Source organism: Canis aureus, chromosome 25 (genome assembly GCF_053574225.1).
Source record: "Canis aureus isolate CA01 chromosome 25, VMU_Caureus_v.1.0, whole genome shotgun sequence".
Classification (NCBI taxonomy): Eukaryota; Metazoa; Chordata; class Mammalia; order Carnivora; family Canidae; genus Canis; species Canis aureus.
This window is the reverse complement of record NC_135635.1, coordinates 43222093-43246703: the sequence shown is the minus strand read 5'-3', so window position 1 is coordinate 43246703 and position 24611 is coordinate 43222093. Positions and strand designations below refer to the sequence as shown.

The following is a 24611-nucleotide window of genomic DNA, read 5'->3' as shown; positions in this document are numbered from 1 at the left end:
ACCTTTTTAATGTACCTGTTGGCTATTCATATCTTGTTTGGAAAATGTTCATTCAAATCCTTTGCTCATTTAAAAAAATTTTTTTAAGATATATTTATTCATTTGGGAGAGAGAATGAGTACATACACACAGGGAAGGGGCAGAGGGAGAGAGAGAACCTCAAGCAGACTCCCTGCTAAGCATGGAGCCAGACACGGGGCTCGATCTCACAACCCTGAAATCCTAACCTGAGCTGAAATCAAGAGTCAGACGCTTAACTGACTGAGCCCCCCAGGCACCCCTGCTCATTTTTAAACCAGATGTTTGGGGGTTTTTTTGCTATTGAGTTCTACGAATTCCTTATAAATTTTGGATATTAAACCCTCATCAGACATGATTGGCAAGTGTTTTCCTCCATTCCTTAGGCTGCCTTTTCACTCTGTTGGTGTTTCCTTTGCTCTGCAGAAGCTTTTCAGTCTGATGTGATTCCACTTGTTTATTTTTGCTTGTGTTGCTTAGTGCATTCCTTATCACATTTGCCACAGTGGTTGGCACACAGTGCTGCTTTCTCTTCCTTTCACTACAGCACTTCATATTTATACAGCATTTTCTTACACATCTTTTAACCTTTGTACCACCTTGTGAGTTAGATCTAGTTATCATCCCCCTTTGCAGATGAGGAACAGAGACATGACCCAGTTTCTCCGAGGCCACATAGCTGGTAAGGAGTGGAAGCAACATTGACCCGAGGTCCTCCGGTCCTTGGAGTATACCTGCATGGGGCAGTGAAGAAGCCACATACTCTAGGGAGGAATTTATCAAGGCCGCTTAAACCACAGGCGTGATTCCATGGACAGCAAGCAGATCTGGGGATTGGGGAGATGTGCACTCAGCCCTACCTTCCCACCAGGATGGCTGGGGGATCTCGGGCAGATTATCTGAACTTCTTCAGCCCCAGATTTCTCAGCTGTGAGCGGGGAGGGTCATAAAGGAAACTACGTCATAGGGCTAGCATGGAGATCAAACAAAATAACCCACGTCACGCTAGTGCGATGCTTAGCACACAGCAGGGGCAGAATCAATATCTGTACCAGGCGCCGACACAGGGAACGGGAAGTCCAGAATCCAAAGTCTGGTTTTGCCACCTTCCAGTTAACAGTCTGGCCTGCCTGAGCCTCAGTTTCCTTACCTGTAAATTAGGATACTAATGGGATCTACCTTAAGGGTTATGGTGAAGGCTCAATGAGCCGATATATCTAAAGTGCTGGGAATTGTGCCTGGCCTGGGTGGTATGCCCCTGCTGCTCCCAGAGCCCAGCCCTGGGGTGGCATGCCCCAGAGCCTTGGAGTCACACTGTGGGAATGGCACAGGCCCTATGCATCTCTGAATTATACCATTAGGAAATAGAGTGAAGTGGAGGGAACCTCAGCCTCAGACCCCAGGCTGCTTCCGTCTCCAGTCTCCAGTTTCTTCCCATCCTCCAGAGCCCAGCACCAAGGCGTGTCCCCTGCAAAGCTTTCCCCCGTTGCTCTTGTGCCTCCCCACCAGCCCTGCTGGCCTCAGCCCCTGCCCCTGCCTGGGCAGGATCCGCTGTCCTCTGGATTCCCACACCAGCCTCCCGTCAATTTTTTCACACCGGATCACCAATGTTTCCATACGTGCCATGTCTCCCTAAACTAGAGCGAACTCTTCATGGCAGAGCAGCGTCTACGAAAATTTGCCTCTACATCCAGGACAGAATGCAGCCTGGCTCATGGCATATAGTAGATTCCATTTGTTGACTTGATGCATGAATTAAGTCCCTATTACTGAGGGTACTGGAGAAAAGTGGGGAATGAAGCATGCACATTTGTGAAACTCGTATGTGAAAGGGAACAAAAGCCCAAGTACCTGCCACAGAGACCTGTCCACCTGCTATTGATGTATGCGCAGGTGGACAGAGCCCTTTCCAGACACTGCCTCATTTTATTTTTATTTTTTTTAAAGATTGTACTTATTTGAGAGACAAAGAGTGGGCAAGAGTTGGGGGGCAGAGGGAGAGGAAGAGGGAGAAGCAGACTCCTGGATAAGCAGGAAGCCTGACGTGAGGCTCCATCCTAGGACCTCAAAATCATGACTTGGCCTAAGGCAGACACTTAACCAACTGAGCCACCCTGGCTCCCTCCATTTTAATCCTCATTTTACAGATAAGGAGGCTCAGAGAGACAAGGTATTTGCTTAATAAAACAAACGCTTGGCATCAAACTGGCAGCTTTTGGGAAGCCTAACTCAGGCTCGGAAACTCGGTCTATAACTTGAGTGTGCCAGGAGGCCCCAACCTCCTCCTCCCCCCACACTCACTGCCCCACCCCAGCCCTACGGCTGTCAGGGCTTCCTCTCAGTCCCCGGCCTTCCTGTTGCCCTCTCTCCTTCGTGCCCAGCAGGGTGGCACTGCCCACAACCCCAGAGTCATTCAGTTGCGTATCTTGAAGCCTACTTGTTTGAAGTCCAGCTACCTTTGTGGAAAGCCAGGAGAGATCCAAGTGCCAGGCTGGGTGGTTCAGCGGGAATTACAGAGCCGGGCGCTCAGTTGCATCTTGCCAGCTTCCCTCATAGAGATCTCTTTATTACCTGGCAGACCAGTACCTGGCTACTAGGCAAAGCCAGCCTCAGAGGACTAATCAGGGCCATCCAGTCCATGCCAGCCTCAGAGGCTGCCTCACGCTACATCCTGCCTCACACCAGAGAAGCACGCCTACACAGCGTTAGTCACCTACCCTTAGTCAATTGTGGGCATGCACCAGTTTTTGCAGGAATGATGAAGGCAGATCCTGGTCGATAATAATGACTGCATTTATCAGTGTTTCTGATTTGCAAACATTTTTGAATGCCCTGTGAATAAGCCGAGTGGATAAGAGTAGTAATAGTAATAATATTATATATCATAATTATAATAATAACTAATGTTAATTAGTGCCATGTACCTGACAAGGTTAAGGATAAGGGAGGTTTGATGACCTCCTGAGAACCCACAGCTAAGATGCTCACCCCATGACCTTCCATAGCAGCTCACTGCTTTTGGCACCCACCCCTGCTGTACCCCATGACCCCATGGCAGCATCTGCAGGGAAGATGGCCTCTGGGCTGTGAATGGAAGAACCTCGATCTTGCCCTCCATAGCACAGTCAGACTCAGAGCTAGACAGAAACACAAACCTCAGGCAGTCTCCCATCTCATACCTCAACTACCTTCTAGCCACACCCTCTGCTCATGTGCACCAACCCAATTCACATACCCCCAGAAACACCCACTGCTTCTGGTGAACCAGATACATGCTAACACTCAATGTGCTTATAGACATTTGTTTGGGAGTGCAAAGATTCATACACAGAAATACACATGACTGCGCCTCGTCACACACACACACACACACACACACACACACGTGCACACACTCCTTAAAGGCACATCTCATTTCGAGAACAAATCCAGAGCTCTCATAAAAATGCACATTGGTCCTAAATATACCCCAACTCTCACACTCAGTAGAAATCCCCCAAACCTTTGCACACGTGAACTCATGAATGCACACACACTCACCCATGGATATGCAGACATACATATACACATATACACATAATACATATTTTCACGCACAACCCTCCATGTGCATACACACACATGCAACTGGGACCAAGGATTTGTCTCCCCTACATAAACCCCCCTGACCATTGGGCCCTGGAAGGATATGATGTTCCATAGGGACCTACAAATCATCCATCTGTGGTTCCATGTGGGTGGCATTCTGCCAGTCCTCTAGCCTAGTCCTGTGTGGCGTGACAGAGACGAGCGGGCCAAAGGCCAAGTTTAGAGCTGCAGCAACATGAGCAACTGTCATACGGGCATGGCGCCACCAACCTTTTTGTCCCTGAGCACCGAGCCAGGTTCCTGAGCTGGCCTGGCCCAGGGCAGCTCTTCCCACCCTGCAGAGGACTCCTCTAGAGTGGGGATAGCTGCGTCAGGGTATAAGAGGCTGAAGCTCACACTGGATCACACTTTACCATGTGACCTTGGGTGGGACACCTCAACCTCTCGGAGCCTGTTACCACATCTGTGAAAGAGGGATAATCATACCCCCCCCCCATCAGGAGTGTGGCAATAAAATGAGATGTACATAAATGCCTAGCACACAGCAGAAATTAGTACATGCTGTTGAAAGAAAGAGTAAACAAGTGAATAGCAGATGATCGTGAATGACACTCTGGGGTTCTCTGCTGAACTACTCTCGCTCTTCTGCCCTTTGAGCCCTCGACTCAGTTTTCCATAGGAGAGCATCATCACATCGCTGCCCTGCTCAAAGTTCCACCCGCATGACTTCCCATTAGCTTCCCACCCCACACAGTCCTCTGGAAGGCCCATTTACCCTCCAACCCCATCTCCCCACTTCTCTGCCTTCTGGCCACCCTTCCCTTCTATTCTTTGAGCCCATCCATTTCTTCCAGCCCCAGGGCCTTTGCACAGAATATTTCCCCTTCAGGTTTTCACATGGCTCTGTCCCTAGCTCTATTTAATCTCTCTGTTTAAATGTCACCTCCTAGGTGAAGTCTTTCCTATCAAAACTACTTCCCCCCTTCATCCTATTTTCCATTTGAGCCCTTATTAATTTATATGCACATATGCTCATTTTCTTGTTTAATATCTATCTTCTCTTGAATGTGAACTCCATGATGGCAGAGTCTTTGTCTGGTTGTGAATCCCCAGCACCTACAGCAGAGCCTGACATGCAGTAGGTGCTCAATAACTACTTGCTAAATGAACATACAGATAGAACTCCAGCCCTTGGGGAACCTAAATAAAAATTTCCATCCCTAAATAACAGTAATGTGCTTAGCTCCCCTCTCTCCACATTCCTTTTTCCTGTATAGCATAGCTCATTAATTTTAATTTTTTCCCAGCCCCAGCTAGCCTAATTATTCACAGCACTCATGTGAATATTTGTGTATGCGTGTTGATAAATGAGTGAGCTTGGGCTGATCTATTCTAATGGTTCTTAAGCAGGGAAATGTGTCGAAATCCTGAGCCCGCCATTTAAAATACCCTTGGCCGCCCTCCTTCCACTAGCCTCCTACTGAACAACAGTCTCCAGGGCAAGTGTCTCCTGAGAAACTTCTCTTGGCCACCTGGATGTGTGTTACTGCATCATCTGCAGGAAGGCAGTGGAGAGCAGAGGTGAAGACACTGAGGCCAGAATCACCCTGCCAGGGTTTGAATGTGGCACTACCTCATCATGGTTGCTTGAGCTAGTGCAGGTCACCTAACCTCTTTGTGACTCACCCCCCAACTGTAGCAGCTATCAGGAGGTATATTGAGATGAGTTTGTTAAGCCCTTAATGCAGTGCCTCACCCATAGTACACTCATGGTAAAATATTTGCTTTCATTAAGTTAATAGGATTTTCCTCTAGGTTGTGATGCAGGCTTCCTCAGTCTTCCTACAGAGCTTAGTTCAGGGCCATTCTGTGGCAGACGGTCAGCAAGTGGAGTCACCTGTCGTGCTGATGGAAATAAACATGCTATTTCTCCCACCTTCCAGAGCTACCCTCTGTCTTGAACCCACATCCCCATCCAGTTATCAACGCATTTCTTTACGCTTCTTTATAGGAAAATTCATCAAAGGGCTTTCTGCACTCACAGTCTGCAGTTCCTCTCCTCTGCCATCCTTTAAACTTATTAGGGAAATTTCAAACATGTATTTTACCAATCTTCCACCCCAATATTTTGTGCTGGAGTATTTTAAAGCATACCCCAGAAATAATAGCATTTTAGCCAGGCTGTATTCTAACAGGGAAAATTTTAAAAAGATATAATAACAGGACCATTATTATGCCTGGCTAAATTAACAATAATTCTCCAATATCGGTGCTCAAATTTCCCTGATTGCCTTAAAAATGTCTTTTTATAGTTGATTGGTCTGTATTAGGACCTACTCAAGGTCCACACATCATATTTGGTTGATTTGTCTCTTTTCCCTTCTCTCTCACACCCACACTAATCAAGCTTCTGCCCCAATGGCTTTAGCAAAGCTCTGCCTTTCAAGGTCACTGACTAGCTCAATGTTGCTAAGGCTGCTGGGCAGTTCTTGATCCCCGCCCTACTGCAGGGCTCCTCTCTACGTTCCTGCCCTCCTGGTTGAAACCCCTCTCTGCAAGGACACCACAGGCTTCTCCAGCTTTTCTCTTGACACTGGTGGGTACCAAGACTCCACTCCTGGTCCTCTTCAGTCTTACTTTCTTGCTCCTTAGTGATGTCATCCAGGCTTACAGCTTTCAAAGCCACCCCTAATTTATATCTCCAGTCCAATCCAAATGCCGACCGTCTCCACCAGAGTGTCTAACAGGCATCCCAAACCTAACACATCTGAAACTCCACCTGAAATCTCCCCCAACCTGGACCTCCTCATCACCCCCTTCCAATAACTTTGGCCCAAACTCTTACACTCATCTCCAATTCCTCTTTCTCTCGCATTAATCCTTCTGGAAGTACTGTTGGTTTGCCCGCTCATTGCCACCTTCACTGCTACTACCCCACGTTCACACTACTTCCATGTCTCGCCTGGACTTTGCAACAATGTCCTTCCTTATCTCCTTGCTTCTAGCTTTCTTCCTCTTCAGGCCGTTCTCAACAGAAACTCAACCAGCAGCTGAGGTTCCTTTTAACCCATTTTTTTCTTTTTCCTACTTTCTTTTTTTGTGTTTGTTTAAAGATTCTATTTATTTATTTGAGAGAGGGAGGGAGAGGGAGAGCGCGTGAGTGGGGGGAGGGGCAGGGGGAGAGGGAGATGCAGGTTCCCCACTGGGCAGGGAGCTTAATGTGGGACTTTATCCCAGGACCCCAGGATCGTGACCTGAGCCAAAGGCAGCCTCTTAACCACTTAACCAACTGAGCCATCCAGGCACCCCTTAACCCAGTTTTTCTTAAAGTAAAAGCCAAACTCATCATAATGGATGTCAAGACCCTATCACTGTTTCTCAACAAGAAACACTGGTATTGGGCACCTGGGTGGCTCAGTGGTTGAGCATCTGCCATTGGCTCAGGTCGTGATCCTGGGGTCCTGGGATCGAGTCCACGCAGGGAGCCTGCTTTTCCCTCTGCCTATGTCTCTGCCTCTCTCGGGTGTCTCTCATGATTGAATGAATAAAATCTTAAAAAAAAAAAAAAAAGAAGAAAGAAAGAAAGAAAGAAAGCAAGAAAGAAAGCAAGAAAGAAAGAAACACTGGTATTTTGGGCAGGAACATTCTTCACTGTGGGAGCTGTCCTGTGCATTACAGGATGTTTGGCATAGCCCTTGCCCCTAAATGCTGGACGAGCAACACCTCCCCCTCAACCCTGCCACCCATTATGACAACTAGAATATCCCCACACATTTCCAAACACAGCCTGGTGGATCCCATTTCAGCATCTCTTACCAGATTTGCTGCACCCCTGCACTCTCTCACTTTTGCTACACCCCAATACTTCTGATTGGCCTCAGACTATTCTCCCTGTATTCCCTCTGCTCCTGGTGGGGAGTTCCCTCACCTGGGTGGGGGGAGGGTTGCCTCTGCCAGCAGTGCTTCTGCCCCAGACTGCACCAAGCCCCTTCCTCCACGTCTTTGCCTGGGTGTTACCTTCTCAGTAAGGCCTTCCCTGGGCCCCCTGTTTGAAACTGTGAACCCCTTTACTCCCAGGTCCCCTTTCTCTGTTTTATTTTTCTCTAGAACACCCGACCCATCAGATGTACTATATGTTTTCTTTTCTCTCTCTCTCTCTCTCTTTTTTTTTTTTTTTTTTATCAGCTTCATGAAGGGAGTTGAGGATTTTTTGTTCACTACTGTACCCCAGTGCCTGGAATAGTACTAGTAATGGGCACACAGTAGACAATCAAATATTTGTTAAGTGAAAGAATACACATGCCATGAATATGTACTTGTGTAGAGAAGAAAACAAGCACTTTTAAACCAAGGAATAAAGAATTGGTTTCATCCTTAGCCGGGACTGGAGTATGCTGAGCCTGGGGTGGGAAATAGGGGGAGAGGTGATGAGAAGGTTAGTTTCTTCCTCAGATCAGTTCAGGAAGACTTCCTGAAAGGTGAGATTTTCAGACTCATCTGCAGCTCATGGGAAGGAGACTATAACACCCTGGCAGCTCCCTCAACCTTGATGACTGTAGGCAACAAAGGGAGCCAAGCTAAAAGAGTGGCGAAGACATTTCAGGTAAGGAAGCACACTTCCTGAGTCTTATTTCTACCGCAATTTACCAATGTCTGGAGGAGACTATAGCAGGACACCTCAGCAGCTGGAGGGCCAAGTTCAAATGGAGCTCCTAGGTAATGTTGGCCTACCCATCCACCCCTCAGAAAAACACACCCCAAATGATCACACAGAGGCAGGCTACCCAGAGCTTGCCTTCCAAACTCTCAGCAGACAAGAAGGAACCCAGATTCACAGTCAATGGCATACTTTTGACTGAATGATGCAATTCTATTTATACTACATATGGAAGGACAGATATCACCATATCACCAAGATTGATTATTAGGGGTGAAAAAGCAAGGTGCAGAACAGTATATAGCTTGCTGTCATTTGTGTAAAAAGAAACACACACACATAAACACAAATATGCACATATGTTTATGTGTGCACAAATATATATGTATGCGTGTGTGTATTTGCTTGAATGGACATGGTACATCCCTGGAAGGGTGCATGAGAAGTTGCTAACAGTAGTTTCTCGGAGGTGGCAATGGTGATGAGTGGGTTGGAAACAAGGGTGGGGAGACACTTTTCACTATCAACTCCCGTATCTTTTAATTTTGTGCTATGGCAATGTGTTCCTTGAAAAAGATAATTTAAATTTGAAAAAGAACACAAATAGATTAACAAACTGAAAACCAACAGGGCCAGGTGAAATGTTCAGCATTTTAAGTGTTAAAATGGAAGCCACTTGCATAAGAGGACGTGGCCAGAAGTCTGGGGACAGTCCTTCAGGAGCCTTCAGTGACCTTGTTTGATAGGTCTCATTTGTGGCTGCAGGTTGAGAAAGCCAGTGGGTTCCTAGGTGCCATCTAAGGATGGGCAGAGTTCAGAACTGTGTGGCTGTGCCAGGGTGAGGGTGGGACTCCCGTACCAAGGCTGGTCTGGCCAAAGGAAGTGTTCCTGGCTCCTGTTTTTTAGAGAGCAGTGAGGAGGTGACCACACAGAGCACCCCACAAAGCCATGAGGAGAGGAAGTGGTAGGCTTAGGTGCATTCTTCCGAGAGAGAGAGAGAGAGAGAGAGAGAGAGAGAGAGAGAGAGAGACGGGCAGGGTGTGTGGGTCAGGGACAGGAAGGCCAGGGATGGGAGAGATGACAGTCTTCAAATATTTGAGGGGTTATCAAAGAGAAGTTGTCCTGTTCTGAGCCCTCTGGAAGACACAGGGGGATAACGAAGAGTGCTCTACCTTCGAAAAAACACTTTCTGGCCCCAAGGGTCCCAAAAGAACACCAACTACCATACTTTTTTGAGTCATCACTGCGAGTAGGCACTTGCCTTGCTCGGCGCTTTAGTGGAATTGCCTTTCATTGCACAGCAATCCTGCGACGCAGGGACTATGCCTATCCCTATTTTACAGAAAAGAAGACCAAGACTGTCACTGCTGAGTATCACAGCGAGCACTGGACAGAGTCAGGATGCAAACCTAGTGCCACATTCTGAACTATTATCCTTCATCACAGGTTGGGCCCCATGTGAAGACTCTGGATGAAACACAAATATAAACCGCGGGAAGGCTGACACGCAGCTGGGATTCTCCTGCCCACGCGTCTTGGGTACCAGGGAGGCTGGGGGCGGGGTGGTGGGGGTGCGGGGGCTGCTGTGTGGAGGTCGGACCTAGGTGACAGCATCCTGATCCCTCAAGTCGCCCACGCCTATCTCCCCCCTTCTCCCCGGCGGACGGCGCGCACCGGCGCAGGCCGCGGCCGACAGAGGCCCGGGAGGGGTGCGCAGCCTCGGGGAGCGGCCGCGGCGCAGGGCGGGGGAGGCCGCGGGGCCAGGGCGGCGGCCGCCGGGGGTGACGCGGCTCCGAGGCCCCCGCCCTCCGGCTCAGCTCCGGGAAGGCGCGCGCGGCGGCGGCGCGGGGGCGGCTCCCAGACGCCGGGGGGGGGGGGGGGGGCGCCCGGCTGAGTCCGAGGGGGCCGCGGGAACCGCCACGCGCAGGACTCCCGGCCCGCGCGGGGCGAAGGGCAGAGGGAGGGGGTGGGGGGCCCGGCGGGGTCCCGGAAGGCGGGCGGGGGAGGAGGTGGGGGCGCGGCGGCGCGGCCGAGCCCGAGCGCACAGGTGCCGGGGCTGCGCCTCGGGAGCCGGTGACTCAGCAGCGCGGCGCCGGGCGGGGGCGGGGCGGGGCGGGGCGCGTGCGCGCGGGGGCGGGGGCGGGGGCCGAGGCCGCGCGGGGGGCGGGGGGCGCGGGGGCCGGAGGCTCGGTCCCGCCGTCAGCCGCTCGCCGGGCCGCCCACGCAGCCGAGAGCCCCGCGGCGCGCGCCCGCCGGCGGAGAAGCCCCCGGGGAAGCGGCCAGAGGAGGGAGGGCTTTCCCCAGGCTTGCCGAGCGAGTTCGGGGCCAGGGGTTCCCGGTCCCTGAGCTCCCCTCTCCAGCTAGCTCCCGGTTTTCACGCAAAGTCCGGGGGGAGCCCGGGGTGAATTCCTGGGGTGCTTAGAGCTGGAAGCCCCTGCAGAATTCACCGCGCCCCTCCTGGACCTGCAGGGGGCCACCCTACACTGCAGAGGTCTCCCGGTTTTTTCCTGCAAGGGACAGGGAATTCAGCGTCTCCCTCTGTCCGCCCTCCTGAGCTCCCTTCTTAAGGCTCTTACCATTTGGAAGTCACTTTTCAGGTCTAAGCTGGGTCCTCCTGCTGCCGCAACCTCTTAGCCTTGCTTTTCATGAACTTGGTGAGTCCAGGAGAGAGAGAGAGAGAGAGTCGGAGAGTGGGGCAGAGTGATTGTCCCCATTGACCAGAGGGGATGTCAAGGCCCAGAAGGAGGGTTTGCACCAAGCTTCCAGATCAGGTCTGTGAGGGTGGCACGGTCATCAGGACTGAGGAGCCTGAGTTCTGGGTCAGGGGCCTGCCTACTTCTGGAATTCACTCCGGCCTTCCACGACTGGCCCTTAGGAATTAAGTCAGATGCCAAATGAGCCAGTTTGGAAGCATCCAGGGCATCTCTGTAAAGACCAGACTGTGCACAGGAAATACTGAAGCTAGACACAAGCAAGAGATTGCCAACTGCTTTGTGGAGTTTTTGTTGCTGTTGCTGTTTTAAAATAATCATTGTGTTCAACTCATGTGTTGAATGAAAATTGTGGTGCATTGGAATCACTTATCAAGGAAGAAATTGTGGAATTCCCTTGCCTCTCTGCTCCAGATGGGGAGTGCATTCCTGATTGGAGGCAGGGAGACAGCAGGTTTGACCTGACAGCTCCGAAGCCCTGAGAGGTCACAAAGCCCTGAGAGGTCATGTGGTGCCCTCCCTGGCCAAAGCCAGGCCAAGTCAGGATGGGATCAGGGAAAATCACAGCTCAGCTTTCCATGCATCACACGGCTGCTAGGTACCTGAGCTTCCAAACAATACCTCAAGAGAGAATCTCTGGTCCCTGACCCCTGCACTTGCCCATGGGGCAGGCTTCCTCTCCGGAGCTGGCAGCCTCCAGAGGCCTGGTCTCCTTCACGCTGCAATAGGGTGAGGGATCAGAAGCCAGGATGGAGGCATTATAGACTTGCCCCATTTTACAGAGGGGGGACCCAGAAGGACCTGGCTAGCCAAGAGAGTGAAATAAGTCATGCAGAGAAAGGAGATAGAACCCAGAGTCCAGACTGTGTAACCAGACCAGGGGGCCATGGGGAAGCAGGAAGAAGGCTGAGTTTCACCATGAGGCCCACACATCTTTTTATGGTGTGCATTGTGATCCATCTCCCCCAGCCCTAGTAACACACTCATCCTTGCACAGCATACCCACTCAATCCCACAAACACATCCACAATGTATACACACCCACTCACCCCCCTTCAGTGTCCTGACATCTCCCTGCACAGAGCTGACACTGCCTGGTCAAGAGATAAGAGTAAAGAGGCCTGGAGCCTGAGACTGGTTCCGGTTTCATCCCCCAGGCTAGAATCCAACTCTCTCTTTTCTCTTTGCACCTGGCAACATGGCCACAGTTGGGCTTCCTCTCCGTCCCATCATCATAGACCTTTTGCCTATTCCTAGTTCAACCTTCTGGCGAGGCTATGGGCCTTTAGAGGGCTTTCTCAAGCTTAATTCTTAACACTGCTTCCCCACACTGAGAACTGGACTGGTCTGGGATCAGAAGGTGGTGGCAGAGGGAGGGGAGGCCCTTCCATACTCATAGATAGGATTGGGGGGATCTATTAGCTGGGAGGAGCATTCATGTGCCCCTCACTCCCCAACTGACCTTATGAGCTGAGCCTCTGATTCAGCTTCTCACACATGCTCAGCTACAGAGCCTGGGCTATTAGGCCTAACTAAGCACAACCTACTTCCCCAGTGGGGCCTCCCTCCAGCTGAGGTCTTCTTCAGCCTTGACATCATACCCTTACCTCCCTCCGCTCAGTGATTACTGAGCCTGCCAGGGACCTACATATTAGGAATTTTTTTATTCAAACAGTATTTATCAAGCACGTACTAGATGTTGAGTTAGCTCCTCATCCCCTGCTCTCTCCAGGCCCATGTAACACCAACCTCTACTGCCTCTTTTTTTTTTTTAATTTTTATTTATTTATGATAGTCAGAGAGGGGGGGGCAGAGACACAGGCAGAGGGAGAAGCAGGCTCCATGCACCCGATGTGGGATTCGAGCCCGATGTGGGATTCGATCCCGGGTCTCCAGGATCGCGCCCTGGGCCAAAGGCAGGTGCTAAACCACTGCGCCACCCAGGGATCCCCCTCTACTGCCTCTTAACCCTCTTGCCCACATCCTGCCACCTCACAGCAAACCCCAATAGAGTTGTATGAAATTTTTGCCATCTAGAAAATTATTTTAAGATCCTAGAAAGGATCAAGAGAGATTACCAAGTGTCAGGATGCTCCTTAAATTCCTGCCTACTGATTTTTACACATGAAGCTCATTGGGCAAGTATCCCTTCTACAGCCAAGATAATTACTTTTCCAAAGCAAGCCAGTGTGGGAGTGCCCAGGGTGCCCCCACCACATTGCTTGCCAGGTCCACGCAAGGCAATTCCAATTCCATGCAAAATATGGCAGAGATAAAAATCACTTGGGCTTTCAACAGCCTTCCTCATGAGCCCTTCAGCTTCTTCTGAGCCTCCTGCTCTGTCCCTTAGTCAACCAGTACCACCATGGCCGCCTCCTCCCTTATCCAATCTGCTCTTGGGCACTGCTGAAATAAGAATTCTTTCATACTGAAGTGTCAAGTCTGATATAGCTAAATGTGTTGTTTTTCTCCTGTCCTAGGAGATTTTGCATTTTAACAAGGGGGATAACCTTGAAGTATTGAAAGGAATCTCTAATTGTGGAATAGCTGGCACAGGCAAGCTATTCTGCAAGGCAGAGACCCCCGTGGGTCCCTTGAATTCCTGTAACTAGCTATAGGTCTGGCCCCAGACACCCAGGCAACAGTCCGGCTGCTTCTTATGGCCCATCACTGGGTTATGTCAGCAGCGCCAGATGAAGAATGCTAAGTCTAGTTCTGCTCCAGTCACTTCTCTCTCCAGCCATAGTTTTCTCATTTGCCAGATGAGAAGTTTGGACCAAAGGACCTTTCCGTACCTTTCCAGCTCTGATGTTTGCTTGACTCCCCAACGGAGCTGGAGGACCCTGGTCCAGTTCCTAAAGCCCTCCGGTCCCTACTGCAGTGGCCTAGAGGGAATGGCCGGATGCCAGCACAGAACGTGGGCAGGGACTTGGACTGGCCTGCATGGCCTCTGTCCCCAGTAGCCTGCCTGCCTGCTGAGGACAAAAGATACCACTCAGCACACACACTGGTCCTGCAGAGTTACATAACCCTCCCAGATGGGCTATTCCAAACAAAGAGCAATAGCAGAACAGCCCATTCCCCCACCGTGCCCAATGCCACAAGTAGCAGCCTTTGCCTGTGGTGGCCTCACAGCTACAGCCACCCTGGGAAGGAATTTCAGATGCCCACTATCTTTTCTTTCCTGGTTTTTCTCCCCCTAAATGGTATTTCATCTAAGAAAGTCTTAGAAGAAGAAATTCTTATCTCTAGGCTTGACCAGAGAAAATGGAGCCTTCTCCTAATCTCCCTGCTTTTCCCCTCAACCCACCACCCCAAATCCCGCAACACATCAGGCTCTCCTTTTCTCTGGCAATCCTTGCTAGTTGTTTGTTTGTTTGTTTTGTTTTGTTTTGTTTTTTTACAACCCCAGAAGCCTGCAAAGAGCAGGGCTACCCTTCCATTCCCAGGGTGGAAGAATTGGGTTAAATGGATATAGCTTTCATTCCAGACAAGTGGGAAGCATGCCCCTGGCTCAGACTCAATTCCCCTCACCCTTTCCTTTTATCTTTAACAAGTTCATTTACTAGATGAGACTGTGGTTTCCCCACTTAGAAAATGGGTAAGGTCATTCTTACCACCATGGGGCATCAGGTGATAACTCGGATCCCTTGGATGTCTTTAGGAGAACTGCACATTGTCTTAAAATGCAACAGAAGACATTTAAGTTGAGCTTAAGGAAGCATTTCCCAACTATTAAGTTGTGAGACCCCATCACAGATTGCTCAGGGATGGTGAATTTGTCCTGCCTGGCTACATTTCATGGTGAGCTACACGGTCATGTATCTGGGATAGCCTGCATGCATATTGTCCAAAGGTAGAGGAATAGATGAGAAAAGGGCACAGGTTAGAAAGCAGGTTTGGAAGCACGGAAGGAATTCTGAACTTGGATTCTAGTCTTTCACTGTGGTCTGACTGTGGATGAACCCTGGGCCCTGGTTTCTTTATCTGTAGAAATACTGCAATGTACTGAGCACTTACTGTGTCCAGAATAGACAAAAAAATGATACCTTTTAAGTTTTAAACTTTACAACAATCCTTCAAAGTTTATATTACTATGAACTATATTACTTTTCGTTTTATAAATGAAAAAAAGGGACACCTGGGTGGCTCAGCAGTTGAGTGTCTGCCTTTGACTCAGGTTGTGATCCCGGGGTCCTGGGATTGAGTCCCTCATTGGGCTCCCTGCAAGGAGCCTTCTTCTCCCTCTGCCTGTGTCTCTGCTTCTCTCTCTGTGTCTCTCATGAATAAATAAATAAAATCTTAAAACAAAACAAAACAAAGCAAAACCTCAGAGACTTAAGGAAGGTAAATAATGAACATAAGATCTCTGTAGCTGGTCATGAGCAGGGTTTGTACCTAGATATGCCTGACCTCAAAGCCCATGTTCTTAAGCACTTCAATCTTGAAAATTCTGTGATTCTATGGTTTCCTTAAGTTCCCCTCAGCCTGAAAAATCTAATTTCTCCCTCACTCTACTCCTCATCCTCTTTGTTTGTTAATGCCCCCACTCCTTGAAATGGAGATGACCACCAGTTTCCTGGCTGGAAACCAGAAATTCTTTGCAGCCTGTGTGAGAACCTGTACTTTGTGCTTTTCCAGAAGCAGAGAAGGAAGGTGCTGCAGTGGCCCAAGCCTTGGAAACCCTGCCAGATGGCCTTCCCTTTGGGGATTTGCCAGGTACAATGATTGTCCCTGGGACCTACTAAGAAACCCCATACTAAGCTGCTACGTAGTTAGTGTCCAGGGCCACTGAGAATATTTTCAGGCCCCAGTGAAAAATGTTGAGGCTTCCCCAGCAAAGCTGCCTAAAAACCTTAAAGGGGGATTTAAATTCAGGATCCAAGTCCCTTTCTAGACCACAGATCCGGTGGTTGGTCCCAGCTCTCCCCTCTTTTTCCCTATCCCTATTTTTCCCTAAGCTGTTTTCTTTGGCTCTCCACCCAGATCTGACCCCATCTGCCTTTTCTCATAAGTGAACTTTGAAATGCAGGTGGTACAGCTATTTGCTGAATCAGCAGAACCAACTGCTGCTCCTCTTGTTTGGTTTCAGGCCAGCAGGAAAATGTTCCAGGATGCCATCATGGGGCCCTTATAGCTTTGATGTGTGGGCCTGGGAAGGACTTGGGAGGAAGGAAGGAGAGAGTGATTGGAGCAAGGCAGAGGGAGCTGGAGAGGAGGATGGAGGCCATTGGGTTTTCCCAGAGGCAGGGGTAACTTGTTTCTCTTGAACTGTGTCTTTTTTGGATGAAAAGGAGGAAGGAGCAATGCTCTGGGCTCTTGGACAAGCAGAGGAACAAAATATCTTTATAAGTGCCCACTTTGTGCCCACTTCTAGGTGAGCAAAAAGAGGCACACTGCCTCCTCTCAGTGAGCCTTCTCTGGCCCCATTTTCCAGCTTACCAGCTAGAAGTCCTCTCTCTTGCTAGAAGCTGGAGGCAGAGGAAGAAAAGGAGCATAGGCAGTTTGGTGAGCACTGGCCTTCCTGTTGCATCATCACAATCAGGCCTTCCAGCCACAGGTAGACAAGGGCCCCAAGTGCCAAGGCTCTTACTCTATTGATAGTTTAGCCTCATGGGAGGTCATTAGAGTTGGGGGGACTGTACTGTCAGGGAATGGGAAGATACGCACCTGCCATTCGGATATCTCCATGAATTGAATCTTCAGGGCTCCATCCTCCTTTCAGCTATCCTTGGCTCTTACTGTTCCTGACATATACCCTTGACTTCAACAGGGAAAACCTTCTCTCTGGTCTCTCAATATGCTCCCCGTTTTCACCCTGTTCTCTTCTGATGGAGGGTAGCTCGAGGCAGCAGTAATTTGCTTACTCTTGTTTAGATGTTTTTAGATATATGCCTCGAGTATGTTGAACAAGGACTGCTTGCTTCTTTCCTGGTTTTCTACAGCACAGGGTATATGGTTTCTTTTTTTTTTTTTTTAATTTTTTATTTATTTATGATAGTCAGAGAGAGAGAGAGAGAGAGAGAGAGAGAGAGAGAGGCAGAGACATAGGCAGAGGGAGAAGCAGGCTCCATGCACCGGGAGCCAGACATGGGATTCGATCCTGGGTCTCCAGGATCGCGCCCTGGGCCAAAGGCAGGCGCTAAACCGCTGCGCCACCCAGGGATCCCGGGTATATGGTTTCGAATGGACTGGACACTAGATAGAATAGAGTTGATTGACTGACAGACCTTCACACTCTCTCAGTAGCTCTCAGAATGGGCCATACAGGACCTGCCATCTCCAGGCAGACAACCTTGACTCAGTAGGTGCGGAAACACCTGCTCCAATCAGCATTCTAGACAGCAGGCTAAAAAGCACATCTAATGATTGTCTAGCTATCCTTCAGCCTCTAGTCAGTGTGATACCATGGAGCTCAAAGAATGGCCCAAGATTTATTTTATGCTCAAAGGATGGGAGAAGAGAATGGGAGACTTCCCTGAGCAACTTAGTTGGAGCCAAAAGATAGATAGAAAGAAGAAAATACAGGAGAGAGAAAGAGTTTGAGGGGAGGGAAGAAAAGGGAAAGAGAGAAGGAAGGACAAAGAGGAAGGAAAAAGTAGTGAGGAAGAGAAAGTAGAAAAGGAAGACAAGAGATGAAGGAAGAGAAGAGAAGACAGGAGCTACTGAGCCATTCAGACTTCATGGCTACTTGGAGTTGGGGGGTTTGGGGTAGAAGCTGAATTTGGATTATAATTCAAGAATCTCATGCAGCCTCCAGTAATCCTCTGCCTAGAGGCTGCAGAACACAGGCAAGCCCCGGGCTCTAAAGGCATGGCTGGCTGCATGGGAAAAAGTGTTCAGACAGAGAAGCTGTGGTCACATGGAAGCCAGTAGCCTCTGGGAGGGTCATGTGCTTCCATGGCAAGAAGTAGACTTTGCCAGATCAGGCTGAGGCTCTGACTCCAGCCAGGAAAGGGATAATCAATTCTGTAGATGCTGTGAGCCTTGATTGAAAAAATAAAGAGGAGGAAGCTAGATCTCTGCTTTCATTAAGAGTCAAAAGCAGTGGGGGCTGGAGCTTAGCAAGAGCCAGGAAGCATGCAGAGAAGAATGTTAACCCCTCCAGCGTCTTTCTTCCATGATATCTCTGCACTAACCCACCCCTTCATCGTAGCTTCCTTGTCCTGACTTCCAAGGCCACCACCTTCCTATCTTTGTCAGCTGAAGAGCGAGAGAGCCTATGTCAGGCTGCATATTAATGCAGATCTGATGACAATTAAATGATCCATTATTTCCTGGTCCCAGGTTCCCTGGGGCTCTTGCCTCTCCTGGATTTGGGCAAGGAAGAAGAGTTCTGGTGATAAGAGACAAACTGTGTGGGGGAGATAATGCATCTGACACAGTGCCTGGCCCCATGTAACCTTCACCCAACCCTTAGCAACCAACCTCACCAGGACCAAGATTTTACTATAATGAGGCCAGAGAAGGGCAAGTGAAAAATGAGAAAAGATTTCAGTAAAATTATAATCCAGAGCCCTCATCTGCCGTATCTTCTTCCTACTTCAGCATGCCCAGGAGAGAACTCATTCAGCAGGGAGCTCCTCAGGAGAAACACCAGGGAGAGGGTTGCTGGCTCTGCTCTTCTCCTCACCTCCCCCTATCCATAAAGATCTGTCTGCCTGCTGGCTGCATCTAGCCCTGCACCACTGAGAGGTATGGGCAGAGGAGGATAGCCATACAAAATGGGGGTCAAGGTAGAGAGCAGGGTGGGGCCAAATGTAATCAGCAACAGTGATTTCATTACTGAGGTTCTGTAGGGAAAACTCAGGCTGAAGTTAGGCAAAACAGTGGGGAGAAATGAGCGGCACAAAAGGCACAGAGAATACATCCACACAGCCAAGATATCCATGATTTCACATCCAAGGAGAGAGAGAGTTGCGGGGAGGAGGTAGAGTGCTCTCTCTGTCTCTTGGTGTCTAGGCTGGGGAGCAAGGGCAAAAACTGGAGGATCTGGAGGAAGGAAGGAGCTACTTGGGGCATTAACTCATTAGTGTCTGGCACAACTTCCTAAGCGAAAGATTTTTAACAACTTCCACTCTCCTGCACCATTCTAATTATTTCTTATTTTTGTTCTTCTTCTATGAAGCAAAAGCAGGACAAAGGAGAAGGAAAGATGGAGATGCTATGGTTTGTCTCTGGTTTTGACTTGGGATACTGGATAGGAATCCAGGTAATTCCTAAATCCCTGGCTTCCCAGCAAAGGCACCTGGGCAGGAGAGTTTGGTCTCTTTAAGCTACATTGGGGGCCACCACAAAGTCTTTCTCCAAGAAAAATTATCTTTCCTCAACCATTCTTGCTTACAGTTCCCTAAAGAGATGCAAAAAAAAAAAAAAATGAGAAGAGAGAGGGAGATACCAAAGGGCATGAGGAGAGGAATCAGGTGAAGAACCATAATTACCTGCCCCCAGGGAAATAAATGGAATAGTTCTCTCCACCCTCACCCCATTTAGGGAAAAAGCCACATAATACCTTGTAAGAACGTTGTCTTTTGTTGAACCATGGGCACTAAGGGAAAACTGACTTTCTGCTTATAAGCCAGATAAGGAAAGAAAACTGTGAAACTGAAGGAAGGACAAATGGGGAAGAAATGCACATCTTCTTGGGGCTTGAATCAATTGCTATAGGTCTGCCAAGTCAGATCATCCTGGACCTTCACCCCTAAGAGCCTGTGGTTCTGGACAAATCTATGCTGTGAGCTCTCATATCCTGACCCAACTTCTCGAACTACATAGATATGAGGAGAAAATGAGTTTTTAAGGAACGCATCAAATCTTCACAAGTATCTGCAGACCTGAAACATGCTGAAGGTGAGGTTCTTGGCTCTCCTCCCTCCTCCCCCCACCCAGCTCCTCCTTTAGCATCATCACCATTGTCAGGGTAAGGTGCTGATTAGGTGCTGATTTCCCCTGAGCTGCTCTTCCATGCAGTTCTCCCATCACCTGTATACTCAGAGGAAGGAAGCTAATATGTCACAGCCTGCCCAATACAGAGGAGAGAATATTCCAGTCCTCTTTCCTCTCTTCTTCCCACGTCCTTAGTTAATAGACATTGAAAGTAAAAAAAAAGATTTTGAGGTCCTAAAGACCCTCCCTGAAGTTAATGAGTATATTTCTCTCAGGACCCAACACGAGATTCTCCATATCATCAAATAACCAAGTGGAAGCAAGATTTGCAGTCACCAGCCATAACAGAGAGATTTAAACATCCAAATACCAACACCTCTGTTTGCCAACTCTCTCATCATTGTTCCACAATTGTCAACCATCCCGCACAGAAATCCTCCTGAGTCAGAGGGAAAGGCGATAGCCAGATTGAGTCCTCATGCTATAAATGAGTCCTCCATTGGCTTGGTGGGTTGTGTCTTTGTGCCCCTTTGGTTCTGTGGAGATTCGGAAGAAAGATGCCCACTCAGGTCAGAGCAGAGTAGGCTTCCCCAAAGAGCCACTCCTGGCTTTGATCCCACTGCATCAGTTAAAGAGCCAGACTCATTCCTCTGGGAAATGCTTTCTCCCACCATTTATCTTCCTCTACCTCTAGCACTTATGCCTTCTCACATCTTTCTTGCTTCTCAGCCTTATCCCCTGCCTCCTAAATTTTCTCAGACCCCAATTCTACTCTCCAACTAGGGTCCTTTAAAAGGACCCTAGCCCTTTTAAAGCTCTTAACATGCCTCTTTGCCAAGCCTCTGCGTTTTTCATATCTCGCTCTCCATTCAAATAATTGTACTACCCAAACTCCCTTCCAAATTTTTCCTAACTTAAAAAAAATTCAACTGTTCTTTTTTCTTCAGTGTAATCCTCACCACAACTTCCTCCCCAATCTTGTCCCTTTTAAAATCTCCCAGGTTCTGATATCCCCAACCACTTACCACCTATTTCTTTCTTCCTTTGCCCCCCAAGAATGGTCTGGATTGTCTCTTTTGCTCCAACATATCCCCTAAGTCCCCTAAAACACTGATGCCAATCCCTCTATTCCCCCAAATCTCCTTGACACACTTCTACCTCCAAGCACCTCCTCATCTCTTCACTTCAGGTTGCCCTAGTCCCTCAGACTCTTAGGGGAACCCGATTTGCCCCTTATCTCTTCCTTCTACACATTTACTTCCCTTTCTGTTACCACAGTGCCCCTCCCTTCGTCCCCACTCACTCGGGTCTTCTGGTCAGGACGCCCTTGCCGAGGGCGGCGGGGGATTTGTGCTGAAGGAGGGTTCCGGCGGCAGCGCAACAACTCGGGGGACGCTCCTTCTCCTTGTCGGCGACGGCCCCGGGCGCCACGGGGTGCTGGTGGGGCGACTGGGGCGCGTGAGCCCTGCTGCTGGGGCCCGGCTGGGGCTGCACCAGGAGCTGCCCGTGGTGCTGAAGCGGGGGCTGCTCCGGCGCGGGCTGCGGCGCGGCGGGCGGGAGCTGTCCGTGGTTCTGGAGCGGCTCCTGGGCCGCGGCGGCGGCGGCGGCGGCGGCGGCGGCGGCGGCGGTGGCCGGGGCGGCCGGGGCGGCAGGCAGCGGGGCCGGCGACGGAGGGACCAGCCCAGGCGGAGGCTGGGCTTGCAGCAGCTGCTGATGCTCCCACAGGCTGCGGTTCTCGGCGCTTAGCTCGTCCAGCCGCCGCTCCAGCTCGTCGATGCGCTGGCGCTGGGTGTGGATGAGGCTCTGCTGGTTCTGCACGATGGCCGTGAGCTCCTTGAGGTAGAGCACGGCACGCACCGGGTTCTCCAGCAGGCTCTCCATGCCGCCCGCCGCCGCCTGCGCCCTGGCTGCGCCTCGGCGGGCGGCGGGGAGCGCGAGGGCGCGCAGGAGCCGAGCAGCCCCGGCGATCCGCTCGCCTCCCTCTCCGGCGGGCCCAGCCTCCCTCCCAGCCGCCGGTGCCGCGTCACCGCCACCCGGACCTTCACACACGCAGCGAGGGGCGGGACCGCGGCGCCAGGGCCCTCCCACCCACCCTCCCACCTCCGGGCTTCGTGAGGAGTCTCGGCTTCCTGCAGGGCTGACCGGAGAAAAGGGAGACAAACGAGGGAGTGGGTAGGGGAGCAGGAGACAGATAAATCTGGCGAGAAAAGGAAAGCGGTGGGGTGGACACTGCTGCACTGGGGGAGTGCGACGGGACGGGTAGGAGAAGAGAAGCAGGTACGGGAAGAGGGAGAGAAGAGAAAGGGGCTGGGACAAGGAGGGAGGGCGCGCGGGGTGGGCGGGGGTGAGAGACAGAAGGTGGCAAAAGGAGAGAGAAATGGAACTCTGAAAGGTCACAGAACCTTTTTCCTATGTCCAGCTATCCCAGAGGTTATGGGTCATCCTAAAGACCTTCTGAGGAGGGGCCCCCCTTGCCTCTTTCGTACTCAACCATCTATTCTGCTGGGGAATTCCCTGGGACACAAGGATCGTAGAACTATGAGGGACCCTAGAGAGCATCAGTCCTTTATTCAGCCAAGAGGAAACTTAGGGTGAGAAGTCTGTTTATGCTGGGTTTTCTCTGGGAAAGAGACCTCAGGACAGTTTTGGCCACTCTAATATGATTATGAACTAAATAAACCAGGCCCTGTGTGTCATGGGTTCACGCTTCCAGAAACTTCTGAAGAGATCGTTCTGTTTGAAAAACATTTATGCACTGCATTCTCCTACCAAACTCTGGGCTAGGTGGTGGTAAGATCAAGATGACTAGGATGGAATCTTTAGCTTCTTGAACCTTAGTTAAATAGGTGAAACAAGTAGTAAATATTTAATTTTGATATATGGTGGTGGTTGTACATTGTAAGATAGAAATACGCTCAGAGTGCTAAAGGAAACCAACATCTTGGGGATCTGGGAGGGCTTCTTGGAGAAAGTAACACTTGATGTGGAAAGGATTTTCCAGAAAGGAAAAAGCATGAGCAAAAGATCAGAGACATGAATCAACATGGACTGAATCGTTAATTAATTACTACAAAATGTACATTAAACACCCACTGATTGTTAAATACTGTACTAGGAACTGTGCAGGCTATATCCAGCATAGGTAATAAATTACGATTTCCATAATCAAGGAGATTATAATTTAGTACAATAGATATGGTGTGCACCTAAATAACTAAAATACAAATAAAAATTTCTGTCAGAGCTCTTCAAGTCAAGTTTCATAGGAGTTCAGGGGAAGGAGAGGTTGTGCTTGACACGGTGACCTGATCAGGAGGAGATGTTATTCAAGCTAGGCTATGAAGGATGAGAAATTTCAACAGGTAGACACAACAGGGGAGCAGAAGATGAAGAAGATATGTGAGACAGCAGGAAAAGACTAAGGAATGGAAATAGAGCACTTTAGTTTAATGTAATTTGACAGAACGACCCTTTCCTCTGGACTGTGAGTGCTCTTAGCATATCTGTTATTGTGCTATGCTATCCTCCACACAGATTTTTGTTCCCCTCAGGGTAGGCAGATCCGTGGATACCACGTGTCCAGTGAGCCGGGCCAGCAAAGCCCGTCTGGTGCCAAACTTGAATGACCTTATGGGAAAGGATATGTGCTCTGCAAATATATTGGCTTCTCTGCACCTGCAGTGTGTTTTTATTTTGTTTTTCTCTCATTTATTTCCTTAGGAAACTTCTTTCTATAAAAGAATGAGTGAAAGAACTTTTTAAAAATATGTATTTTTTTATTGGAGTTCGATTTGGCAACATATAGTTAGTTAGTGCTCATCCCTTCAAGTGTCCCCCTCAGTACCCAGTCACCCCATTCCCCCGCCAACCTCCCCTTCCAGTACCCCTTGTTCATTTCCCAGAATTAGGAGTCTTTCATGTTTTGTCACCCTCTCTGATTTTTCCCTGAGTGAAAGAACTTATCCGTAACTGAGCCAACAGTTGGAGAACAAAGCACCAGGGAGGACCCTTTGGTAGTGATCAGTATTCCAACTAAAGAGTAGAAGTTGGGGGATAGAATGAGGGCACACAAAAACTCAAACACTTCTGAATTTTCTTTGCTCGCCTAGTCAGTTTGTTTTCCATGAGTTGGGTGCCCATAGAGACAATAGTATTTCTATAAGTAAAATAGCTTACAGCATAATTATCCATAGGGCTTGTTTGAAAAGCAGATTTCTGGGCCCCAAGTTGTCCTGCTGTGTTGGAATCACTAGGAATGGTGCCCAAGTATATTAATCTTTTTGGCTTTTTTTTCTTTTATTAAAAAATCAACTTTATTGAGTTATAACTTACATATATTAATATGTACCCACTTTGAGTGCATGGTTTAATGAGGTTTTTATTTTTAAGATTTTATTTATTTATTCACGAAAGACACAGAGAGAGAAGCAGAGACATAGGCAGAGGGAGAAGCAGGCTTCTCATGGGGAGCCCGATGCAGGATTCAATCCCAGGACCCCGGGGATCACAACCTGAGCCAAAGGCAGCCGCTCAACCTCTGAGCCACCCAGGTGCCCCAGGTTTAATGAGTTTTGACAAACACATACACCCATATAATCAAAAATTTCCATCACTATAAAAACTAACCTCATGTCCCTTTGCAATCAACTGCTCTTATCCTCAGCTCCAGTCCACCACTGATCTATTTTTTGTCAAGATAGTTTCATCTTGTAAATGGCAATCATAAAATATATGTTCTTTTGTGTATTTTT

General features: G+C 49.3%; 1 protein-coding gene across 6 annotated transcripts in view; it reads right to left on the bottom strand.

Annotated features, from left to right (window-relative positions):
• IQSEC3 (IQ motif and Sec7 domain ArfGEF 3) overlaps positions 1 to 21859 on the bottom strand; it is a 111439-nt gene extending 89580 nt beyond the window's left edge. For 4 of the 6 annotated variants that reach the window (XM_077871525.1, XM_077871526.1, XM_077871527.1 and 1 more), the window contains exon 1: positions 21164 to 21858. In XM_077871525.1, the coding sequence (XP_077727651.1) occupies positions 21164 to 21741 (578 nt within the window). In that variant the 5' untranslated portion in view covers positions 21742 to 21858. Of the gene's footprint in view, positions 1 to 21163 lie in introns of all 6 variants that reach the window. The other 2 variants (XR_013364463.1, XR_013364462.1) reach the window with 1 other exon arrangement.
• Positions 21860 to 24611: the final 2752 nt, after the last annotated feature.